Below are 21,213 nucleotides of genomic sequence, written 5' to 3' on the forward strand. Positions count from 1 at the left end.
GGACCCCCCGTGACCCCCCCCTCCCGCGATTTGCGTGACCCCCCCGCGACCCCCCCTCCCGCGATTCGCGGGCCCCCCCGCGATTCGCGGGCCCCCCCGCGACCCCCCCTCCCGCGAATCGCGGGACCCCCCCTCCCGCGAATCGCGGGACCCCCGCGACCCCCCCTCCCACGAATCGTGGGACCCCCGCGACCCCCCTCCCGCGATTCGCGGGACCCCCGCGACACCCCCTCCCGTGATTCGCGGGACCCCCGCGACCCCCCCTCCCGCGATTTGCGGAACCCCCGTGACCCCCCCCTCCCGCCATTCGCGGGACCCCGCACCCCCCCTCCCGCGATTCGCGGGACCCCCGCTTTCCCCCCTCCCGCGAATCGCGGGACCCCCGCTTTCCCCCCTCCCGCGATTCGCGGGACCCCCGCGACCCCCCCTCCCGCGATTCGCGGGACCCCCGCGACCCCCCCTCCCGCGATTTGCGGAACCCCCGTGACCCCCCTCCCGCCATTCGCGGGACCCCCGCGACCCCCCCTCCCGCCATTCGCGGGACCCCCGCGACCCCCCCTCCCGCGATTTGCGGAACCCCCGCTATCCCCCCTCCCACGAATCGCGGGACCCCCGCGATTCGCGGGACCACCGCACCCCCCCTCCCGCGATTCGCGGGACCCCCGCTTTCCCCGCTCCCGCGAATCGCGGGACCCCCGCGACCCCCCTCCCGCGATTCGCCGGACCCCCGCGACCCCCCCTCCCGCCATTCGCGGGACCCCGCACCCCCCCTCCCGCGATTCGTGGGACCCCCGCTTTCCACCCTCCCGCGAGTCGCGGGACCCCCGCGACCCCCCCTCCCGTGATTCGCGGGACCCCCGCGAACCCCCCCTCCCGCGACCACCCCGGTATCCGGACTATTGTTAGACAGCACTTACATCGACAGCCATTACATCGACACCATTAGTTCGACAGCTCAATAGGTCGACATGGTTTTAGGTCGACATACCATTAGGTCGACATGTCATTATGTCGACAGCTCATTAGGTCGACATGTTTTTAGGTCGGCACTGCCATTAGGTCGACAGTGTCTATGTCGACAGTCAAAAGGTCGACATGGGTTTTTTCACTGTTTATTGAGCCGACATGTGCCGACAGGCGGTATTTCATGCCCTACTATCCACACTAGGGCGTGGTGGGAGAATAAAATAGTGTGCCGAGCGCAGCGAGGCACCGTGCCAGAAGCATAGCGAGCGGCTGCGGTACACTTCAAACTGTGTCCATGTCGACTGTGTCGACATTTCGGCCAAAAAACAGTGAAAAAACCCATGTCGACCTTTTGACTGTCGACATAGACTCTGTCGACCTAATGGCAGTGTCGACCTAAAAACATGTCGGCCTAATGAGCTGTCGACCTAATAAGCTGTCGACATAATGACATGTCGACCTAATGGTATGTCGACCTAAAACCATGTCGACCTATTGAGCTGTCGAACTAATGGTGTCGATGTAATGGCTGTCGATGTAAGTGCTGTCTAATATCCGTCCCAGACCCGACCACCCCCTCCCGCGATTCGCTGGACCTCCGCGACCACCCCCTCCCGCGAAACGCGGGACCCCCGTGACCCTCCCGCAAATCGCGGGACCCCAGCGACCCCTCCCTCCCGCGAGCCCCCTCCCGCGATTCGCAGGACCCCTGCATCCTCCCCTCCCGCGATTCGAGGGACCCCCCCTCCCGGCATTAAAAGGGCCCCCCACGACCCCCCCTCCCGCGATTCACGGCACCCCCCCCCTACTGTGATTTGCGACCCCCCTCCCGCAATTCGCGCCGCCCCCTCCCGCGATTCACGGAACCCCCCGTAGCGCCCCCCTCCCGCGATTTGCGGGCCCCCTCAGCACTTCTCGCGATTTGCGACCGCCCCCTAACTCACACATTCGGGGACCCCACCTCCCGCGATTCATGCCCCCCTCACGCAATTCACGGCACCCCCCACACCCCCCTTCCTGCGATTCGCAACCCCCCACGACCCCCCCTCCCGCGATTCACGAAACCCCCCGTAACGCCCCCCTCCCGCGATTTGCAGGCCCCCTCGGCACCTCTCGCGATTTGCGACCGCCCCGTAATTCACACATTCGGGGACCCCCCCTCCCGCGATTCATGCCCCCCTCACGCAATTCACGGCACCCCCCATACCCCCCTTCCTGCGATTCGGAACCCCCCACGACCCCCCCTCCCGCGATTCATGCCCCCTCCCGCGATTCACGGACCCCCGCACCACCCACCTGCGCCCACCCTCCCTTGATTCACGCCCCCCTCATGCAATTCACGGCAACCCCCCCTCCTGCAATTCGCAGCCCCCCCACGACCCCCGCCTCCTGCGATTCATGACCCCTCCCTTGATTCACGGACCCCCGCACCACCCCCCCTTGACTCACGGCACCCCACGCGCCCCTCCCGCAATTCACGGACCTCCGCAACCCCCCCTCCCGCAATTCACTAACCCCGACAACCCCCCTCCCGCAATTTGCGGACCCCCCTTCCCACGATTCAAGCCCCCCCGCGCCCCCGCCCACGATTTGCGGACCCCCGCCCCCTCCCGCTAACCGCGGATCCCCACACACCACCCCCCCTCCCGCAATTTGCAGACCCCCCAGACCCCCTTCCAGCAATTCCACCCCCCAGCCGACCACCGCGGCCCCCGCTCCCGCATTTCACGTACCCCCGTGACAATGGGGGATCCTGTACCACCACAAGCAGGTACCGCCCCTAGGTGGGAAATCCGGCCCTGGCTGCCGCACTGCAGGTTTCCCCACTGCCCTCTGCACCAGCGCCACAACTTTTATCAATGTCTTGCCCACATACCACTATTATACAGCCTCCTGCTCTCATGCACGCTCACTCCCTCCCAGTGGTAGGAGACGCTCACCCACTGCCGGGAGCTGCATACTGTCCCCCACCCTCCTCCAGTTCTAGGGATGCCCATCGACCATCAATGATTTTCAAATAATCGATGGTTTATGGCCGATGTTGAATACTTTTGCCATCAATGTGGGAGGACACTGCCCTGCCTCCTGTTCTCCTGCCCCGTAACTTCCGCCAGTGGAGACCCGCTCACCCTGTGTTGCCCACATTCCCCTATCATGCTTTACCGCCCAGCCTCCTGCTCTCATGCACCCTAACTCCCACCCAGTCGGAGGAGACACTGACTCCTGTATTTCTGTGCTGCCACGCTGGACCCTCACCCACTGGCAGAAGCTGCACAGTGTCCACCACCCTCTTTAGTCCCCCGTATGCCCACACACCCCTATCACTACCCAGCTTTCTGCTCTCCTGAACCGTAACTTCCACCACTGGGTAATCGCTGACGCTGTGTTGCCCACATACCCCTATCATGCCTCATATCCCAGCCTCCTGCTCTCATGCACCCTAACTCCCACCCAGTAGGAGGAGACACTGACTCAGGGCCACCGTCCGGTACTCCTGTGCTGCCACGCTGGACCCTCACCCACTGCCAGAAGCTGCAATACAGGGCATCTTTCATACAATTCTAACCATATTTCTCACAATACAAATGTTCACAAATTAAGGGGCGTAGCCCCTTACGCCGGTGTGAAGAGCGCCCGTAGGGCGCGATGAATCACCTAGTTTAGTAATAACAACAGATTACAGACCTGTGATAGGCTGTCCCCTGCATTCTGCCTTGAAACGTGTTCAGGGGATTAAACGGGTTGACTGATGTGAATGGTACTTAAACGGTATTTAAAAACAGTAATCTACTGCAATGTGAAGGCTCAGACCCGTTTTAAATACCGTTTAAAAATGCCGTTTTTAAACGTTTTGGCAGTGTGAAAGCGGTATTATTGGCCATAAACTTTTGTGGGGTTTCGATGAATATATTCGCATGGATTTGTACTTTCAGAGAACTTATGAAAAAGGTCATTTCTGTATGTTTGTTCTGAGAGATCCTGCATATCAGCCCAGATCTGTGCAGATTCTCACAGATTGCTACTGTTTGTACCTTATTTATTTTCTTTCTTAAATCTGTAGCAGAAACTTTATTTTCAGATTTTATACAATGTCTCCACAGTTTGCTACTTTTAGTTATCAAAGGAATGGCTCAGAACTGCGCCCTTACAATTCAGATACGCCTTGATACTTTTTGCTGAATGGCCTTGCGCTTGCGCCACGATTCGTACACATGTGCAGTCATTCGTTAATTGTCTTCCTTGTGAAATCACAGCTGTGTGACCGGGTCTGAATTACCTCTTATGTTATAGTGTAAATGCTGCACCCGAATGTAATGCTGGTAAGGGGACAAATGGTTAGTTGCCGGCGATTCCTGTACTGCATGAAACCACACATACCCAGTGATGTAACAATGGCACTGCAGCCCAAGCGGCAGAACCAAACTTCCCATTAGGCACGTGCCTAGGGGGAAGTACATGTTTGGGGGCGGTAGGGGTCTTACTGGACAGATGGATAGATGCTAGAGGTTCTACATGGTAACATATACCATTGGTTGGATTGTTGGTACGGATTCCAGGTACCAACATATATATTGCCCCAGGAATATATGGCTCTGGGACGGATATTAGACAGCACTTACATCGACAGCCATTACATCGACACCATTAGTTCGACAGCTCAATAGGTCGACATGGTTTTAGGTCGACATACCATTAGGTCGACATGTCATTAGGTCGACAGCTCATTAGGTCGACAGCTCATTAGGTCGACATGTTTTTAGGTCGACACTACCATTAGGTCGACAGTGTCTATGTCGACAGTCAAAAGGTCGACATGGGTTTTTCCACTGTTTTTGGACGAAATGTCGACACAGTCGACATGGACACAGTTTGAAGTGTACCGCAGCCCCTCGCATCGCTCGCTTCGCTCGCAATGCTTCAGGCACGGTGCCTCGCTGCGCTCGGCACACTATTTTATTCTCCCACCACGCCCTAGTAGATAGTAGGGCATGAAATACCGCCTGTCGGCACATGTCGGCTCAAAAAACAGTGAAAAAACCCATGTCGACCTTTTGACTGTCGACATAGACACTGTCGACCTAATGGTAGTGTCGACCTAAAAACATGTCGACCTAATGAGCTGTCGACCTAATGAGCTGTCGACCTAATGACATGTCGACCTAATGGTATGTCGACCTATTGAGCTGTCGAACTAATGGTGTCGATGTAATGGCTGTCGATGTAAGTGCTGTCTAACAATAGTCCGGATACCGGAATATATATTGCCCCTGGGTACGACCATGTAACCCCCTGGCAATAATCATTAAACCCCTAGCAATGAGCATGTAATTCTGTAATTCTTGGAAATGAGCATGTAACTGCTGTCAGTGTTACGCCACTGTACATGCTGTAGTATTTTTTTCTATATATTGATGGGACATTGGCCCCACCTCCCGGGTATGACCATGCCGCCCCCTGGTACCCGGGCCTGCGTCCGCTAACCTGATTAAGGGAATCTGCAATGAATCCAGCAGGGAACATGGCAGGGATGATGGATAAGCCTCTCTTCCTCCAGGTACATTGCTGGTTGTCTTTCCCTGCGGGCGCCCTCCTCTGGTAGTAGGAGGACTTCTCCATACACTCGTCCCAGCATCCCAATAAGTTACTTGCATCAAACTCCAGTGCGAACGGCAGCACGCTGTTCTCTTTGTGCAGGTTTCTATGACGGACCTGGAAAGCAAACATACAGTATTGTAGGGTGTAACCGTACAGTCATGACCTCCATTAATTCGCAGCGTGTTCATACGTATGTTCAATGATGTACATACATGAGGAGAAAATGTCAACTGTACAAAGAAAATGTTTGTAGCTCAAGCAGGTCATGGAAGGGATCCAGTTAGAATACTGGCGGTCAGATGGGATCCGGCGATGGGATCCCAACATCGCTAGCACCGGAACCCCAGCCGCTGACGTCACGATTGTAAGTAAGGAAGGGTTAGGGCCATGGTGCGGGGGAGGGGGTTAGGTTTATGAAGGAGGGTTAGGATGTGGGGGGAAGTTAGGTTGCAGGTACAGAGGGTTAGGGGGTAGTGGAGAGGGTTAGCATATATATAACTAAAAGGTAATCAGGATGCCACTGTCGGTCTTCTGACTATCGGCATCCCAAGTGCCAATGGCCCTTAAAGAGGTAAATATCACCCACATGGCTGGTGAGATGGCGCGGAACACTTAAAACACCATTTGAGATATATTGTCATGACAACCTGCCTTAAAAAATGGGTTCTTGTGTATTATCAGGGCGCCCGCGAAATCGTTCGAAAATCGTCCGCAAATCGCATGCAAAAATCGGATGCGATTTTGCGGCCGATTTTTGGCCGATTTTTCTCATTTTCTGGCCGATTTGCATGCTGTTCCATCATTGCACACCTTGCACACCCCCGATTTCCATCGTAGTGCATCGCATGCAATATAGCGGCATGCGATGCATGCCATGCGATGCATGTGATGCGATTCGATTTTTAATTGTACAAGCACCCTGATGGGTGCTTACAATGTGAAATGCACCCCCATTGTCAACGCCACCCCCACTATAAACGCCAACCCGAAGCGTGGCGAGCAGACGCGGAATACATGTAAAGTAATCCGTGTCCGCTCGCCACGCTTCTGGCTCCTGGCCGACGTGGATAGTGGGGGTATGAAAAGGTCGGAGGACGCATACCGCCGCCCCTCGCGGGCTCGCTGCGCTCGCCACACTTCCGGTTGGCGTTGATAGTGGGGGTGGCGTTGACATTGGGGGTGCATTTAACATTGTGAATCACATCGCATCGCATGCCACTTGCTGGCATGCAATGCTATGCAATATTTAATTGTATCAATCAGGGGCAACTGTACACGCCAGGGACAGGTAAGCAGGCTGTCCCCGGCGCCTCCTCCTCCCCCCTGCAGCCGGAAGAACGTCCGGCTGCGTTACTAGGGGGAGGAAGGGCTTACCTTCCAGGTCCAGGAGGACCTGGACCAGGTAACCCAGAGGGAGGGGGAGAGGGGGGTCGGCGGGCGATAGCCTTCCCTGCGTTAACGAGGCGGCGGGGTTTTAATACATAGGAAAATGCGGTTAAAATGGGGGTTTTACCGCATTTTCCCCTTAGTACATCCCACCCTAAATAAGAAAACCAATTGCTGACTAAGCACAGAGGTGACAGACAACTAGTAGTAGTAGTAGTAGTACGTTTATTTATAAGGCGCCGCAAAGTGTCCGCAGCGCCGTACATAGCAAAAAAAAAAAATCACAACTGAAGGGTTCTGTGATGCTGTCACTTTAAGTATCCAGTTGTTAGTTACTGTGAGATCTGAGGAGGAAGGGCTTAAGCAGCCCATACACGCTGCTTTGTGGGCGTGCTTTCCGTGCTGTACTAACATGGATCAAATCGCATTGCAGTGCATGTGCACACGTTGTGCATGCAATGCAATGTGATGAGAACTAGGTACAAAAAGTATGTGCAAGCACATACTTTTTGTACTGTGCGATGAGGTGCGCGGGAGCGCGCACCTCAAAGCACACATCGGGTCAGCTCTCATAGCAGCGTGTATGGGCTGCTTTAGCCCTGGGATAGCCAACTCCAGTCCTTGAGAGCTACCAACAGTTAATGTTTTCCAGATCTCCTCACAGAATCACAAGAGAAGTAATTAGCTCCACCTGTGCATCTTATCAAATGTGTCAGTGAGTAATGATTGCACCTGTGTTGCAGCTGGTTTTCTGGAAAATGTGAACTGTTGGTAGCTCTTGAGGACTGTAGTTGGCTACCACTGGCTTAGCCAATAGAGTGTAAAAGGGGAGTAGTGGGCAATCTAAGGGGCCCATTTATCAAACCATATTTGCGGCTAAATCCCCGAAAACACCCGTTTTCGGGATTTAGCCGCAAATATTAAGTATCACCTAAATGTATCAAAGGGGGACCACAGCAGGAATCTCCGATCCCTGCTGCGATCCCCCCTGCACCGCCGCCGGCCGCATCCCCCATCTCTTATATATTTAGCCAGATCTGTCACTCAACCCCTGTGGAGAACGTTCCTGTGTAGAACAGTTTCACTTTCATGTGTCTGACGTTCCACCCCCTTGACATCACCTCCCCCCGCCCAGCCAGGGCTACAGTACACGCCCACCATCCACCATTACTCCACAGCCACCATCCACCATTACTCCTGCACATCCCTACCCTCTGCCAGGACCCCCGCGACCCCCCTCCCGCGATTCGCGGGACCCCCCGCGACCCCCCCTCCCGCGATTTGCGGGACCCCCCGTGACCCCCCCTCCCGCGAATCGCGGGACCCCCGCGACCCCCCCCCTCCCGCGAATCGCGCGACCCCCCTCCCGCGATTCGCGGGACCCCCGCGACCCCCCCTCCCGCCATTCGCAGGACCCCGCACCCCCCCTCCCGCGATTCGCGGGACCCCCGCTTTCCACCCTCCCGCAAGTCGCGGGACCCCCGCGACCCCCCCTCCCGTGATTCGCGGGACCCCCGCAAACCCCCCCTCCTGCGATTCGCGGGACCCCCGCGACCCCCCTCCCGCGATTCGCAGGACCCCCGCGACCACCCCGGTATCCGGACTATTGTTAGACAGCACTTACATCGACAGCCATTACATCGACACCATTAGTTCGACACCTCAATAGGTCGACATGGTTTTAGGTCGACATACCATTAGGTCGACATGTCATTAGGTCGACAGCTCATTAGGTCGACTGCTCATTAGGTCGACAGCTCATTAGGTCGACATGTTTTTAGGTCGACACTGCCATTAGGTCGACAGTGTCTATGTCGACAGTCAAAAGGTCGACATGGGTTTTTTCACTGTTTATTGAGCCGACATGTGCCGACAGGCGGTATTTCATGCCCTACTATCCACTAGGGCGTGGTGGGAGAATAAAATAGTGTGCCGAGCGCAGCGAGGCACCGTGCCCGAAGCATAGCGAGCGGCTGCGGTACACTTCAAACTGTGTCCATGTCGACTGTGTCGACATTTAGACCAAAAAACAGTGAAAAAACCCATGTCGACCTTTTGACTGTCGACATAGACTCTGTCGACCTAATGGCAGTGTCGACCTAAAAACATGTCGACCTAATGAGCTGTCGACATAATGAGCTGTCGACATAATGACATGTCGACATAATGACATGTCGACCTAAAACCATGTCGACCTATTGAGCCGTCGATGTAATGGCTGTCGATGTAAGTGCTGTCTAATATCCGTCCCAGACCCGACCACCCACTCCCGCGATTCGCTGGACCTCCGCGACCACCCTCTCCCGCGAAACGCGGGACCCCCGCGACCCTCCCGCGATTCGCAGGACCCCTGCATCCTCCCCTCCCGCGATTCGCGGGACCCCTGCGACCCCCCCTCCCGGCATTAAAAGGGCCCCCCGCGACCCCCCCTCCCGCGATTCACGGCAACCCCCCCCCTACTGTGATTTGCGACCCCCCTTCCGCAATTCGCGCTGCCCCCTCCCGCGTTTCACGGAACCCCCCGTAGCGCCCCCCTCCCGCGATTTGCGGGCCCCCTCGGCACTTCTCGCGATTTGCGACCGCCTCCTAATTCACACATTCGGGGACCCCACCTCCCGCGATTCATGCCCCCCTCACGCAATTCACTGCACCCCCCACACCCCCCTTCCTGCGATTCGCAACCCCCCACGACCCCCCCTCCCGCGATTCACGAAACCCCCCGTAGCGCCCCCCTCCCGCGATTTGCGGGCCCCCTCGGCACCTCTCGCGATTTGCGACCGCCCCGTAATTCACACATTCAGGGACCCCCCCTCCCGCGATTCATGCCCCCCTCACGCAATTCACGGCACCCCCCATACCCCCCTTCCTGCGATTCGGAACCCCCCACGACCCCCCCTCCCGCGATTCATGCCCCCTCCCGCGATTCACGGACCCCCGCACCACCCCCCTGCGCCCACCCTCCCTTGATTCACGCCCCTCATGCAATTCACGGCAACCCCCCACACCCCCCCTCCTGCGATTCGCAGCCCCCCCACGACCCCCGCCTCCTGCGATTCATGACCCCTCCCGTGATTCACGGACCCCCGCACCACCCCCCCTTGACTCACGGCACCCCACGCGCCCCTCCCGCAATTCACGGACCTCCGCAACCCCCCCTCCCGCAATTCACTAACCCCGACAACCCCCCTCCCGCAATTTGCGGACCCCCCTTCCCACGATTCAAGCCCCCCCGCGCCCCCGCCCACGATTTGCGTACCCCCGCCCCCTCCCGCTAACCGCGCATCCCCACACACCACCCCCCCTCCCGCAATTTGTAGACCCCCAAGACCCCCTTCCGGCAATTCCACCCCCCAGCGGACCACCGCGGCCCCCGCTCCCGCATTTCACGTACCCCCGTGACAATGGGGGATCCTGTACCACCACAAGCAGGTACCGCCCCTAGGTGGGAAGGTACTACGCCGGTGTGAAGAGCGCCCGTAGGGCGCGATGAATCACCTAGTAGGTTTATAAGTGTTAAGTTTATTAAAGTGTATGCATAAGGATACCCGATGGTGAGTTTATTGTACCTGTCGGCATTATGGTGTCTACATTCTGAATGTTTAAATTGTGCTTGTCTAGCTAATATACCCAACCCAACTAACATGTGTGTCCAGGTATAGTAATAATGTTTGCCTACCCGATATAACCACTGGGCATGGCCACAATACCACAACCTCTACAGTGTCGGTCAGAGAGTTGACATGAGACACAAAGTAGGCAAAGTGACGACATTGATATAAATATAAGGCTCATGATGACACAATCTGGCACCACTGCGGCGATAGGATCAGATGTGACAAAACCTACTCATGCATCACGCCTTGTGTCCCCCTTCAAGGGATCATAATGTATAATTAAAGGCATGGGTGCATTACCCGGTAGATACTGTTTAGTACATTGCATTACCTTGTCTGGCGGCACTCCACACCGGTCTGCTACGGTGTCCACCCAAATCTCTGCCAGCATCGCCGCCTGTGCGAACCCGTATCCTGCGCAGAACGCCTTGGCCGGTAGATTTGTCCTGCAGGCTTTGACACTGCAGCGGGTATTGGGGATACTGTAAGCGTTCAGCGCACTCAGCAAGGACATGGTGAGCACCTAAATGTGACAAAAGGAAATTAAAATAACGTCACATTTTATCGTGACGAGAAATAAACATCAAAAGGGAAGAAAATCGATTTTTCATATTATAATTGTAATCGTACAATTCCTGGCATTACAGCTGCGGTGCCCTAATAAGGGCTGGGTAACCCTATGTACTATACTATACATAATATACACTGTATGTTACAATAAAACTCTTTCTGCTACTATATACATGGCGGAACACTGGATGCGTCACGCACAGGCTCCTCATTCCCGTTACACAAAGGCAGAAATATTATCGTAATAAAATAAATCATCTGAAGCCAATTTACCTTGAAGGAAACATCTGGTCTATGCCCAGCATTGCAGTAATAGGTGACGTCCAACGCCACAATCCTGCCATCCTCCATACAGCCCACCTACAATAAACACAATACTGGTTACGGGTGACCTGCCCATTGCTGGGGGCAGTAAGAAGGAGGTTGAGCAGTAGTGAGTCAGTCCAGCTAGGGGGCAGTAAGAAGGAGTGTGAGCAGGAGTGAGTCAGTTCAGCTGGGGGGCAGTAAGAAGGAGGGTGAGCAGTAGTGAGTCAGTCCAGCTAGGGGGCAGTAAGAAGGAGGGTGAGCAGTAGTGAGTCAGTCCAGCTAGGGGGCAGTAAGAAGGAGGGTGAGCAGTAGTGAGTCAGTCCAGCTGGGGGGCAGTAAGAAGGAGGGTGAGCAGTAGTGAGTCAGTCCAGCTAGGGGGCAGTAAGAAGGAGGGTGAGCAGTAGTGAGTCAGCCCAGCTGGGGGCAGTAAGAAGGAGGGTGAGCAGGGGTGAGTCAGTCCAGCTAGGGGGCAGTAAGAAGGAGGGTGAGCAGTAGTGAGTCAGCCCAGCTAGGGGGCAGTAAGAAGGAGGGTGAGCAGTAGTTAGTCAGTCTAGCTAGGGGGCAGTAAGAAGGAGGGTGGGCAGCAGTTTCTTCTTACAGCCCAGCTGGGGGCAGTAAGAAGGAGGGTGAGCAGTAGCGAGTCCACCCAGCTGGAGGCAATAAGAAAGAGGGTGAGCAGTAGTGAGTCAGCCCAGCTGGGGGCAGTAAGAAGGAAGGTGAGCAGTAGTGAGTCAGCCCAGCTGGAGGCAGTAAGAAGGAAGGTGAGCAGTAGTGAGTCAGTCCAGCTAGGGGGCAGTAAGAAGGAGGGTGAGAAGTAGTGAGTCATCCCAGCTAGGGGGCAGTAAGAAGGAGGGTGAGCAGTAGTGAGTCAGCCCAGCTGGGGGGCAGTAAGAAGGAAGGTGAGTAGTAGTGAGTCAGCCCAGCTGGGGGGCAGTAAGAAGGAGGGTGAGCAGTAGTGAGTCAGCCCAACTGGGGCAGTAAGAATGAGGGTGAGCAGTAGTGATTCAACCCAGCTAGGGGGCAGTAAGGAAGGTGAGCAGTAGTGAGTTAGCCCAGCTGGGGGTAGTAAGGAAGGTGAGCAGTAGTGAGTTAGCCCAGCTGGGGGGTAGTAAGGAAGGTGAGCAGTAGTGAGTCAACCCAGCTGGGGGGGGGGGGGGGCAGTAAGAAGGAGGGTGAGCAGCAGTGAGTCAGCTCAGCTGGGGGGCAGTAAAAAGGAGGGTGAGCAGTAGTGAGTCAGCCCAGCTGGGGGGCAGTAAGAAGAAGGGTGAGCAGTAGTGAGTCAGCCCAGCTGGGGGGCAGTAAGAAGGAGGGTGAGCAGTAGTGAGTCAGCCCAGCTGGGGGGCAGTAAGAAGGAGGGTGAGCAGTAGTGAGTCAGCCCAGCTGGGGGGCAGTAAGAAGGAGGGTGAGCAGTAGTGAGTCAGCCCAGCTGGGGGGCAGTAAGAAGGAGGGTGAGCAGTAGTGAGTTAGCCCAGCTGGGGGGCAGTAAGAAGGAGGGTGATCAGGACTGAGTCAGCCCAGCTGGGGGCAGTAAGAAGGAGGGTGAGCAGTAGTGAGTCAGCCCAACTAGGGCAGTAAGAATGAGGGTGAGCAGTAGTGAGTCAATCCAGCTAGGGGGCAGTAAGGAAGGTGAGAAGTAGTGAGTTAGCCCAGCTGGGGGGCAGTAAGGAAGGTGAGCAGTAGTGAGTTAGCCCAGCTGGGGGTAGTAAGGAAGGTGAGCAGTAGTGAGTTAGCCCAGCTGGGGGGTAGTAAGAAGGAGGGTGAGCAGTAGTGAGTCCACCCAGCTGGGGGGCAGTAAGAAGGAGGGTGAGCAGCAGTGAGTCAGCTCAGCTGGGGGCAGTAAGAAGGAGGGTGAGCAGTAGTGAGTCAGCCCAGCTGGGGGCAGTAAGAAGGAAGGTGAGCAGTAGTGAGTCAGCCCAGCTGGAGGCAGTAAGAAGGAAGGTGAGCAGTAGTGAGTCAGTCCAGCTAGGGGGCAGTAAGAAGGAGGGTGAGAAGTAGTGAGTCATCCCAGCTAGGGGGCAGTAAGAAGGAGGGTGAGCAGCAGTGAGTCAGCTCAGCTGGGGGCAGTAAGAAGGAAGGTGAGCAGTAGTGAGTCAGCCCAGCTGGGGGCCAGCTGGGGGCAGTAAGGAAGGTGAGCAGGTGCAGCATGCACACCTTGTATTTCCCGTAGAATGCCGGTTGATGCCTCAGCACAGGTGACTTTATCCTGTTCTCTACTACCGAGCTCACGGCTTCACCGATTCTGCAATAGAAGCACAGACAAGACATATTATAATATATACTACTACTAGGTGATTCATTGCGCCCTCCGGGCGCTCTTCACACCGTCGTAAGGGGCTACAGCCACACCCCCCCACCCCCGGAGCATGTGGTCTGGCCGCACCCCCCCCCCCTGGAGCAGCGGGTCTGCCCACACCCCCCCCCTCCCCCAGAGCGGCGGGTATGCTCGCCCTTCCCCCAGAGCGGTGGGTCTGCACGCACCCCCCCCTCGCTGGAGCAGCGGGTATGCCTGCAACCCCCCAGAGCAGCGGGTATGGCTGCACCCCCCTTCCCCGCTGGATCAGCGACCTCCGCTGCTTCAGGGGGGGGGGGGGGGGACAGTCCCGCCACTCCGGGTGGGGGCGGGCATACCCACTGCTCCAGCGAAGGGGGGGTGCGGGCAGACCCGCTCATGCAGCGGGGGGTGCGTGCTGACCCGCCACTTTGGGTGGGCATACCCACTACTGCGGCGGGTGTGTTGCGGGCTGCTCTGGGGGTGGGTGCGGGCAGACCCGCAGCGGGTCGGGGGGCATGTTCGCAGACCTGGCATTTTCGCAGACCTGCTGCCCTGGGGTAGGGAAGGGGGGCGGGCAGCGGTGTTGGCAGACCTGTGGCTCTGGTGGGGGGGTGCAGGCAGACCCGCTGCTTGTGGAGGGGGTGGGGTTTGTGTGGGCAGACCCGCCAATCTTGGGGTTGGGGCGGTGCAGACCTGCTGATCCTGGGGTTGGGGCTGTGCAGACCTGCTGACCCGGGAGGGGGGGGGATTCGGGAAGACCCTCTGCTCGGGGGGGGGGGGGGGGGTGCGCTCTTGGGGTGTGGGCAGACCCGCCGATTTTTGGGGGGGAGGTGGTGCGGACAGACCCGCCGATGGGGGTGATGCAGACCAGCTGATTGGGGGGTGGGTTGCGGGCAGACCCGCCGATCTGGACGGAGGTGGGGGGTTGTGCGCTCAGACCCGCGTGGGGGGGGAGGGGTGAGGGCAGACCCGCTGCTGGGGAGGAGGGGTGGTGGTGTTCTGGCAGACCTGCTGCTCGCTGCTCGCGGGGTGGGGTGCGTGCAGAATCGCTGCTGGCGGGGGAGGAGGGGTGCGGGCAGACCCGCTGCTTGCTGGTGAGGGGGCAGTGCGGAGAGACTGGCTGATCCGGGGGGGGGGGGGTGCGGGCAGACCCGTTGCTCACCTGCTGGCTGTGGAGTGTGGTGTATAATGGTGGGTGGTGCTGTAGCCCTGGCTGGGGGTGGTGTTTTCCAACGGGGTGTGCATAACGCTGGTCTATTCGGAGGGGGGTGCGGGTTTGTGTATAACGCTGGGCTGGGGGGGGGGTGTCCTAAGTCAGAAACTATGTGTGTATAACGCTGTCAATCACTCTTGTAACCCCGCCCAGCGTTTTACACACAGGGGATGAGTGACAGATCTGGCTAAATATATAAGAGACTAGGTGATTCATCGCGCCCTCCGGGCGCTCTTCACACCGTCGAGATATCCTGTAGGTACACTGAGCTCTCATCTCCTGGTCACATCCATTCTACACAGAACGCAGTATGCTCCGCACCGCACCTTTATTCTGTTCCCATCAGTAACTCAGTGCTCAATCCAGAACCTTGCATCTTCTAAAATCTGTGCACAAGAGAGGGCTCAATGCTACCTTATTGGACATAACAGAGGAGGTAATAATTAGCTGGGCCCAGGTCTAATGGAGGGGTCCACAGGGGCTCCTGTTACCTGGCAGCAGCTATTAGTAACCCAACACATGCTGCTGTGTGCCGGGCTGCAGTCAGTATGGCCAGGGTAGTGATTTCATTTTTGTATTTTATTCTATGGGTGCAGGATCACGCCTCAGTAGGCCACGCCCCCAGACAAGTACCTGGGCCCAGCCAAGCTTCCTGCAGCCCTAACCGTGAGGCTCATTTCCCATACTCACTTGTGAGCAGCCACAGCGGTGATGGCAGCCTGTGAAGCAGTGTGCACGTGCTCCACGCCTTGTCTTCTCTCTACACAGCACAGGATGTAATCCGAGGGGATGCTAATAGCGGATGCTATAGCCGCCTGCCAAGAGAAACCAGGAAAACAAGAGCTGTGACTACAGGACATGGCAGTACCGCAGCATGCACGCCCCATGGCAGTGATTGGTGACTACAGGACATGACAGTACCGCAGCATGCACAACTCATGGCAGTGATTGGTGACTACAGGACATGGCAGTACTGCAGCATGCTCGCCTCATGGCAGTGATTGGTGACTACAGGACATGGCAGTACCGCAGCATGCTCGCCTCATGGCAGTGATTGGTGACTACAGGACATGGCAGTACTGCAGCATGCACACCTCATGGCAGTGATTGGTGAGTACAAGACATGGCAGTACCGCAGCATGCACGCCTCATGACAGGGATGAGTAACTACAGGACATGGCAGTACTGCAGCATGCACGCCTCATGGCAGTGATGAGTGACTACAGGACATGGCAGTACTGCAGCATGCACACCTCATGGCAGTGATCAGTGACTACAGGACGTGGCAGTACTGCAGCATGCACACCTCATGGCAGTGATTGGTGACTACAGGAAATGGCAGTACCGCAGCATGCACGCCTCATGGCAGTGATTGGTGAGTACAGAACATGGAAGTACCGCAGCATGCACGGCTCATGGCAGTGATTGGTGACTACAGGACATGGCAGTACTGCAGCATGAACGCCTCAGGGAAGTGATCAGTGACTACAGGACGTGGCAGTACCGCAGCATGCACACCTCATGGCAGTGATTGGTGACTACAGGACATGGCAGTGCTGCAGCATGCACACCTCATGGCAGTGATTGGTGACTACAGGACATGGCAGTACTGCAGCATGCACACCTCATGGCAGTGATTGGTGACTACAGGACATGGCAGTGCTGCAGCATGCACACCTCATGGCAGTGATTGATGACTACAGGACATGGCAGTACCGCAGCATGCACACCTTATGGCAGTGATTGGTGACTACAGGACATGGCAGTGCTGCAGCATGCACACCTCATGGCAGTGATTGGTGACTACAGGAAATGGCAGTACCGCAGCATGCACGCCTCATGGCAGTGATTGGTGAGTACAGAACATGGAAGTACCGCAGCATGCACGGCTCATGGCAGTGATTGGTGACTACAGGACATGGCAGTACTGCAGCATGCCCACCTTATGGCAGTGATTGGTGAGTACAGGACATGGCAGTACTGCAGCATGCTCGCCTCATGGCAGTGATTGGTGACTACAGGACATGGCAGTACCGCAGCATGCTCGCCTCATGGCAGTGATTGGTGACTACAGGACATGGCAGTACTACAGCATGCACACCTCATGGCAGTGATTGGTGACTACAGGACATGGCAGTACTGCAGCATGCACACCTCATGGCAGTGATCAGTGACTACAGGACGTGGCAGTACTGCAGCATGCACACCTCATGGCAGTGATTGGTGACTACAGGAAATGGCAGTACCGCAGCATGCACGCCTCATGGCAGTGATTGGTGAGTACAGAACATGGAAGTACCGCAGCATGCACGGCTCATGGCAGTGATTGGTGACTACAGGACATGGCAGTACTGCAGCATGCCCACCTTATGGCAGTGATTGGTGAGTACAGGACATGGCAGTACCGCAGCATGCACACCTCATGGCAGTGATTGGTGACTACAGGACATGGCAGTGCTGCAGCATGCACACCTCATGGCAGTGATTGGTGACTACAGGAAATGGCAGTACCGCAGCATGCACGCCTCATGGCAGTGATTGGTGAGTACAGAACATGGAAGTACCGCAGCATGCACGCCTCATGGCAGTGATTGGTGACTACAGGACATGGCAGTACTGCAGCATGCACACCTTATGGCAGTGATTAGTGACTACAGGACATGGCAGTACTGCAGCATGCTCGCCTCATGGCAGTGATTGGTGACTACAGGACATGGCAGTACTGCAGCATGCACACCTCATGGCAGTGATTGGTGACTACAGGACATGGCAGTACTGCAGCATGCCCACCTTATGGCAGTGATTGGTGAGTACAGGACATGGCAGTACTGCAGCATGCTCGCCTCATGGCAGTGATTGGTGACTACAGGACATGGCAGTACTGCAGCATGCACACCTCATGGCAGTGATTGGTGACTACAGGACATGGCAGTACTGCAGCATGCACACCTCATGGCAGTGATTGGTGACTACAGGACATGGCAGTACTGCAGCATGCACACCTCATGGCCATCTCCCAAGAACAGATTAGGATTATAGAACAGATTAGGATTATGGTATTCATTCATCTTTGTTAGCAGAGAAAAAAAATAACAGATGTAACAGGGAGAGTTAGATTTTTTTTGGGGGGGGGGGGGGGCATTCAAACTGAAGTGTATTTTATACCCCTTTCAGACAGAAAAAAATCGCAAAAACCCAGGTATTTCCTGGATACAAAAATCTGGGTAAGACTCAGTTAAAAGCTCTGGCCCCCTTTCATACAGCACGAAAAACCCGGGTATTTCCCGTATCGACCCCTTTCACACAGAAGCCTGATTTTTCTTGCATTATAATGTGTGTCATAAGAAAAGGACAGTTTTAAAGGCACACAGAGATGAGGTCATGTAAAGTGGGTGGTGACTGTTCACTGCATTGCATTAACCATGGCATGATGCAAGGATATGTGGTAAACAAGTTTTATTGTTTTTATATACTGGTAGGTACATGTTACCTCACATGGCTGTCAGTATATTTGCAATGTTTGTACACTGTGGCATTTTTGACTGTCCCAGTCATCAGTTGCAGATCTCCTCCTCCCCTCCCACTGCCAGCAGCTCTCTCACCTTTTGCTCCATCCAGTGGGCCATGCTGTCCTTTCTGCAAATCCCTAATGACCTCAGAGGCCAGCCCCAGTGCCATGCCCTCCCAGCCAATCAGAGAGGCCCATCCTCGAGTCACAACCAATCACCCCCCCCCCCCCAGGAGAGCCAATCAGCGCCTTACAATGTGTAATAATCCCCAAAACCCAGGTCGCACCCTTTCAGACAGCCGGCGACCCGGGTTTTTGGAATTCAGACCCGGGAAAAACCCTGCTAAATTCCAGGGTTGAAGCCCTGGTATTTTAGTCCTGGGTTGACCCTTTCAGACAGAAAAAAAACAGGTCTACCCTATTGGACCAGGGAAATTCCCGGGTTGTTTTTTTCTGTCTGAAAGGGGTATTGCAGTGTAAAAATAAATCAGCCAGTATTTGCTCTGCATACCACACCACCTGTGTTCTATCTATTGGCTCTACCACACCACCTGTGTTCTATCTATTGGCTGGACAGTGACTAACCACAACACCCGTTCCCTCTTCTTTTTGCCTTACTTTTAACCTTTTTCTGTATTCTACTGTATGTCTGGTTTTTATACTGAATGCCAAAAACTTTTCAAAAACAAGAGAAACGTACCGATTGCCTGAGAGGGTTAAGCATCATATCTTTGGGCTGTATTGTGTGACACCGTGGGATTGGTTCGTCCTATGATGTGTTTATGTGGTTTGAATGCTGATACAAAGTCTCTTTGTTCCCGTCATCCCACCATCACGCCCCGAATGTTGTTTTCGTGGTGGTGGTTTTGTCATTAGCGGTTTTTATTAAGACAGGATAGAACAGCAAGTTGCCGCTTTGGGGGTAAATTCAGTTGAATTCACTGTTATGCTTTTGGGTGCGTTCATCGTTGTTGATTGCTGGACCACCCGACAGGGGCTGCATCAAGACCTCACCAGGTGGGCAGTCATGTTAGAAGGGTGTGTGGGTGGATTATGACATTCTTTCTTTGCCATCATAATTTAGTTTATTTAAGCATATTTGAAACATTTTGTATTGGGCCAGATGTACTAAGCTTGATAAGTGATGAAATGGAGAGTGATAAACCACCAGCCAATCAGCTCCTACCGGCCATGCTAAAGGCTGTGTTTGAAAAATGACAGGTAGGAGCTGAGTGGTTGGTGATTTTTATTTTATTTTGCCAAATCCATGTCTATGAGTCTTTATTTTTATGTTTATGTTATGATTCTGTATTCCGCCAGATCACATTTCCCATTATACATTGGGAAATGTGATCTGATTACTACAAATGTTAATTAAACTTAAAACTGATCCAAAAGCCCTTAGTAACCCCATTCACATCGCACCTCGGACCCTGGTTATTGTCGGGTTGGTGACATATAGACCCGGATCAAGGTGTGGTGGGAAAGCACCACAGCTTATAACCCAGTTTACCAACCCAGCAATTCGACCCGGGTTATAAGAATGGATAAACCCGGGTCACCCTCTGTATAATGGAGTAAGAGTGGCCTATTACTATGACTTTACCTGTACTGATGCTGGATCCTGTGTGGCTACAAACACCTCCATCGCGTGTTCCTCTACTCTAGGTAATACACGTACATTCTGTGCTTCCAGATGAAGATCATTGTGTCCTCCTATATAGTCCTCACCTGTTCTTTGAAAAGTAAAACAAAGGCAGCACTCAAGACACCTATTTATCCTGTGTTATACAGTATTGCTATTAAACTACCATAAATCACATCCCTCAGCCCACTACCCTCAACCTCTATCAGAAACATCAGCCCCCAACCCACTACCCTCAACCCCTATCAGAAACATCAGCCTCCAGCCCACTACCATCAACCTCTATCAGATACATCAGCCTCCAACCCACCACCCTCAACCTCTATCAGATACATCAGCCCCCATCCCAATACCATCAACCTCTATCAGAAACATCAGCCCCCAACCCACTACCCTCAACCCCTATCAGAAACATCAGCCCCATCCCACTACCCTCAACCTCTATCAGATACATCAGCCTCCAACCCACCACCCTCAACCTCTATCAGATACATCAGACCCCAACCCACTACCCTCAACCCCTATCAGAAACATCAGCCTCCAGCCCACTACCATCAACCTCTATCAGATACATCAGCCTCCAACCCACCACCCTCAACCTCTATCAGATACATCAGCCCCCATCCCAATACCATCAACCTCTATCAGAAACATCAACCCCCAACCCACTACCCTCAACCCCTATCAGATACAGCTGTCTCCTACCAACTACCTCAACCCCTATCAGAAAAATCAGCCCTTAACCCACTACCCTCAACCCCTATCAGATACATCATCCCCCAACCCACTACCTTAACCTCTATCAGAAACATCCGCCCCCAACCCACTACCCTCAACCCCTATCAGATACATCAGCCCCCATCCCAATATCACCAAGCTCTATCAGAAACATCAGCCCCCAACCCACTACCCTCAACCCCTATCAGATACATCAGCCTCCAACACACTACCCTCAACCTCTATCAGATACAGCTGCCTCCTACCAACTACCTCAACCCCTATCAGAAACATCAGCCACTACCCACTACTCTCAACCTCTATCAGAACATCAGTCCCCAACCAACTACCCTCAACCTCAGCTCCCTACCAGCACCCCCAGCCCTTACTCCTCTACCAGTAACCCCAGCCCTCTACCAG

The 21,213-nt window shown here is 55.1% G+C and overlaps 1 protein-coding gene across 2 annotated transcripts in view; it reads right to left on the bottom strand.

Annotated features, from left to right (window-relative positions):
• Positions 1 to 21,213, bottom strand: part of LOC146020849 (aldehyde oxidase 2-like) — an 80,560-nt gene that overhangs the window by 17,412 nt on the left and 41,935 nt on the right. For both annotated transcript variants that reach the window (XM_083154368.1, XM_083154370.1), the window contains exons 14-19: positions 20,038 to 20,162; positions 15,614 to 15,738; positions 13,590 to 13,677; positions 11,406 to 11,492; positions 10,894 to 11,085; positions 5,449 to 5,676 (exon numbers count right to left, since the gene is read on the bottom strand). In XM_083154368.1, coding sequence (XP_083010494.1) covers positions 5,449 to 5,676; positions 10,894 to 11,085; positions 11,406 to 11,492; positions 13,590 to 13,677; positions 15,614 to 15,738; positions 20,038 to 20,162 — 845 coding nt within the window. The remainder of the gene's footprint in view (positions 1 to 5,448; positions 5,677 to 10,893; positions 11,086 to 11,405; positions 11,493 to 13,589; positions 13,678 to 15,613; positions 15,739 to 20,037; positions 20,163 to 21,213) is intronic.

The sequence above is a fragment of the Crinia signifera genome, chromosome 7, assembly GCF_055691185.1.
Source record: "Crinia signifera chromosome 7, ASM5569118v1, whole genome shotgun sequence".
NCBI classification, from domain to species: domain Eukaryota; kingdom Metazoa; phylum Chordata; class Amphibia; order Anura; family Myobatrachidae; genus Crinia; species Crinia signifera.